At 46.8% G+C, this 3,420-nt stretch overlaps 1 protein-coding gene across 1 annotated transcript; it reads right to left on the reverse strand.

The window, feature by feature from the left end:
- Positions 1–1,313: 1,313 nt before the first annotated feature.
- On the reverse strand, positions 1,314–3,116 carry H1-2 (H1.2 linker histone, cluster member). Its single transcript, XM_067752185.1, has one exon. The coding sequence runs from the start codon at positions 3,054–3,056 to the stop codon at positions 2,415–2,417; it is 642 nt and encodes a 213-aa protein (XP_067608286.1). The 5' UTR covers positions 3,057–3,116; the 3' UTR covers positions 1,314–2,414.
- Positions 3,117–3,420: the final 304 nt, after the last annotated feature.

Genomic DNA, 3,420 nt, shown 5'->3' on the forward strand with positions numbered 1-3,420 from the left:
AGCACTGTGTATGTACAGAAAAAAATTTTTTTTACAATAATGCATTTACAAGGAGCCTTTAATTTCTGCGTACACTTCCAACGTACACGAACATTTCATGAATTTTCATCATTATCAGTCAGCAGTTTAGTTTATGCAGTATTCATATTCTTTGCCACTTTTGGCTAATCCAGCCATGTTTGGCCAATTATTTGAGTATATTATTGCTGTTGCCAATATTATTTTATAATAATAAGTGAATACTGAAAATAATATTAATAATGTCAAAATAAAATATAGGTTTTATAAACTAAACAAAATCGTGACAAAGACCTTTTCGTTAAACTAGCTAATTTTTAGAATTGAATGAATGTCTTATTAGACCCAAGCCGGTAAACTATGTGAACAGTTGTGAGGGAATGGAACAAAATTAAAGAACACGGACAAAATTGAGGAAACATTGTTGAAGACTATCTAAAGACTAGGTAAAATTAGAGATTTTAAACAATAACTTAGCTCTCTGTGAATTAACTCTTCCTGAAGCCTTACTAAAGAATGGTTATATTTGTTTTTGAGGAATATGTTTTACTTGAAAGTAAAGGACATGTTTCAACTATGCAAATACATTTGCAGGAAACATTCAATGATAGGATCAACTGTATATAAACCCAATAAATTTACACCCCAAAGGGCATTCACAAGAGGTTTGAAGAAAAATTAGAGAATCAACTCTCTTTGCTTAGGTTGATTCCTTCCCTGCCTCTTAGAGCTGATGTGAAAATCAAGCAAATGGGTGGAACTGAAATTATTTGAAGGAGAAAGGGAACACAGAAGTACATGGTGCTATTACTATAAGCCCTATCTGTGATTATATTTGGAGTGTCTTTATTAGGTCTCCTGGTTGTTGCAACTTGACCCAACCTGAATTAAGTGGAGAAGCCCCGGTGGCAGGAGTTCAGGTGGCTCAAAGAACCAGGAACTCAGGAGGTGTCAGGAACCCAGATCTTGCAGCACTCTCTGTACACCTCTCATCTCTGCTTTTCTACACACTTTGGCTCCATTCTACTCTTTTTATCCACTAGATCTCTTGGTTTCTCCTACACAGCGACTAAGACGAGGAATGAACTCCATGGCCACTACCACTAATGCAGGAAATAACTCAACTCACAGATTCGTCCTTGTGGCAATGGTTGAAGAACTGAGCTGCAGGTCTGCAGAAGCCCCTGACCCGGGAAATTGTCTTGAGAAATTCTCTGCCCACCAGAATAGAAATAGGACGCTGGACTTTCTCTACCCAGGAGGAATGCCATGAATATGAAAGAATCTACATATAATACCGTTAATGAAAACTAAAGCCCTTTATTAGAGACATCACCTCCCCCCCAATACACACACAATTTCCAAAACTTTACCAATATATTTTTTCTCCTTCGCGTAGAAAATGTTGGGTGTTACAAATGTTACAAAAATGCGTTTAAACCATCTTCGATTTTTTGATGTTAAAGTCCACCTAAAATGAGGATCCTTGACTGGCCGGCCAGGACAAAATGGCCGACTAAAAGTTGTTTTTCATGCGCCCAAATCCATCACACATTTGTTGAAAGTTACACGATGCGAGGAACAGAAAGATCCCTGGTCCAGCCTTGCCCTGGGTGGAAGAGTCATTGCCACCGCTGTAGCAGTTTTTCAGATGTTCCTTTGCTGCCACAGCCCACAGGAATTAACAAAAGAATGCGAGGCAAGAGAGCCTGCACCCACCCTCCTCCCAGGATCGGATGATACCAACGCCCCCGAGAGCCAACAACTTGACTTTCGAAACATGGAAAATGTCCGAAATACCAGATACATTTCTGTATTAAGCGAATAGTGCTAACCCAACGGAAGGAAAACAAACATTGGAGACTAAGGATGGAGGCCGGCCACCATCCAATTAAATACAGGGTGAAAATTACGGGCTGGAGAAGTGAGCCAACCCGCGAGCAGGGCGGGACTTTTGAATGAGTTCTTAGCCCAATCGGAATATCCCGTTAAGACTAAGAAACTGACTGGATTTCTTTGTGGTTGTATTTGCTGTCCACAGGAGTGGAGCGGGGCAGGCGGATAGCCCAAGTACGCAAGCCTCCGGACAGCACTTGTAATTGCTGACCAGGAGACTAACCAAAAGCACCGCAGAGCAAAGAGCAACCCACAGGGATGGGTCTATGCCCTGCAACCTCACAGCAGTCACCCTGCCAAGCCCTCGCTGCCCATCTTAGGGTAGCGTGAGCAGCCTTCTGCAACGACTCCTGCGCAACCTTGATTTAGATTACAAGGCGAAAGGGGATATAGGTATACAGAAACAGCAAGTACGGAAGGAGTATACAGGTCTTTTTTTTGAGATCAGTGGTGGCTCTGAAAAGAGCCTTTTTGGGTTTTAGAAGCAGACGATTAACAACCTACTTCTTTTTCGGTGCAGCCTTCTTGGGCTTGGCAACCTTGGGCTTGGCGGCTTTGGTCTTCGCTGCCTTAGCTGCGCTCTTGGCGGCCTTCTTGGGTTTCGCAGCTTTAGCTTTCCTTGGGCTCTTGGCAACTTTCTTGGTCACAGTAGCTGCGGCTGGCTTCTTCGCCTTCTTCGGGGTCTTCTTGGCGGCTTTTTTCGGGGTGGCCGCACCCGTGGCTTTCTTGGGCCTCTTAGCTGCCCCAGCGGCCTTCTTGGGCTTGGCCGCACCTGCCTTCTTAGCCTTGGGCTTGGCTTCCCCAGTGGCCCCTTTCCTGTTGAGCTTAAAGGAGCCGGAAGCACCGGTGCCCTTGGTCTGCACCAGAGTGCCCTTACTCACCAGGCTCCTAAGACCCAGTTTGATGCGGCTATTATTCTTCTCCACATCGTAGCCCGCGGCTGCCAACGCCTTCTTGAGCGCAGCCAAAGACACACCGCTCCGCTCTTTGGAAGCGGCGACAGCCTTGGTGATGAGCTCGGACACCGGCGGCCCAGACGCCTTCCGGCGCGCCCCGGCCGGCTTCTTGGCCGCCTTTTTCTTAACCGGGGTCTTCTCCGCAGGAGGCGCGGCGGCGGGAGCGGCAGGAGCGGTCTCCGACATGCTGAGTGCTGAAGATCTAGAACTCGGGTACAAGTGGCAAGTCGCCGATGGAACTACGCTTGGGCCGGGCCGCCGTATATATAGAGCGCAGGCGCGCGCTGATTGGTGCTCCGGTCGCCCGCCTGGCTGGCAGGCTCTGAGCCGCCGCGGTGCGCCCAAGTTGTGTTTGTTCCACTTCACAAAAGGGGGAAAATATTAAAATACGCAGCACCAAATCACCCGAATTTGGTCGGGAAAGGATCCGAGAAGCCTCAGGCTTCGTGCTCTCCATTTATTTTTTCCGCAACCACAAAGACTACTCGTCCAGTCCTCCCCAATTCCCCCAACTCCTAGGGAAGTCCTGGGCAATCGGAGACCACTTTCT

Source organism: Pseudorca crassidens, chromosome 10 (genome assembly GCF_039906515.1).
Source record: "Pseudorca crassidens isolate mPseCra1 chromosome 10, mPseCra1.hap1, whole genome shotgun sequence".
NCBI classification, from domain to species: Eukaryota; Metazoa; Chordata; class Mammalia; order Artiodactyla; family Delphinidae; genus Pseudorca; species Pseudorca crassidens.

Coding starts and splice junctions, on each gene's coding strand:
- H1-2 (XM_067752185.1), bottom strand. CDS start 3,056: ATGTCGGAGACCGCTCCTGCCGCTCCCGCCGCCGCGCCTCCTGCGGAG.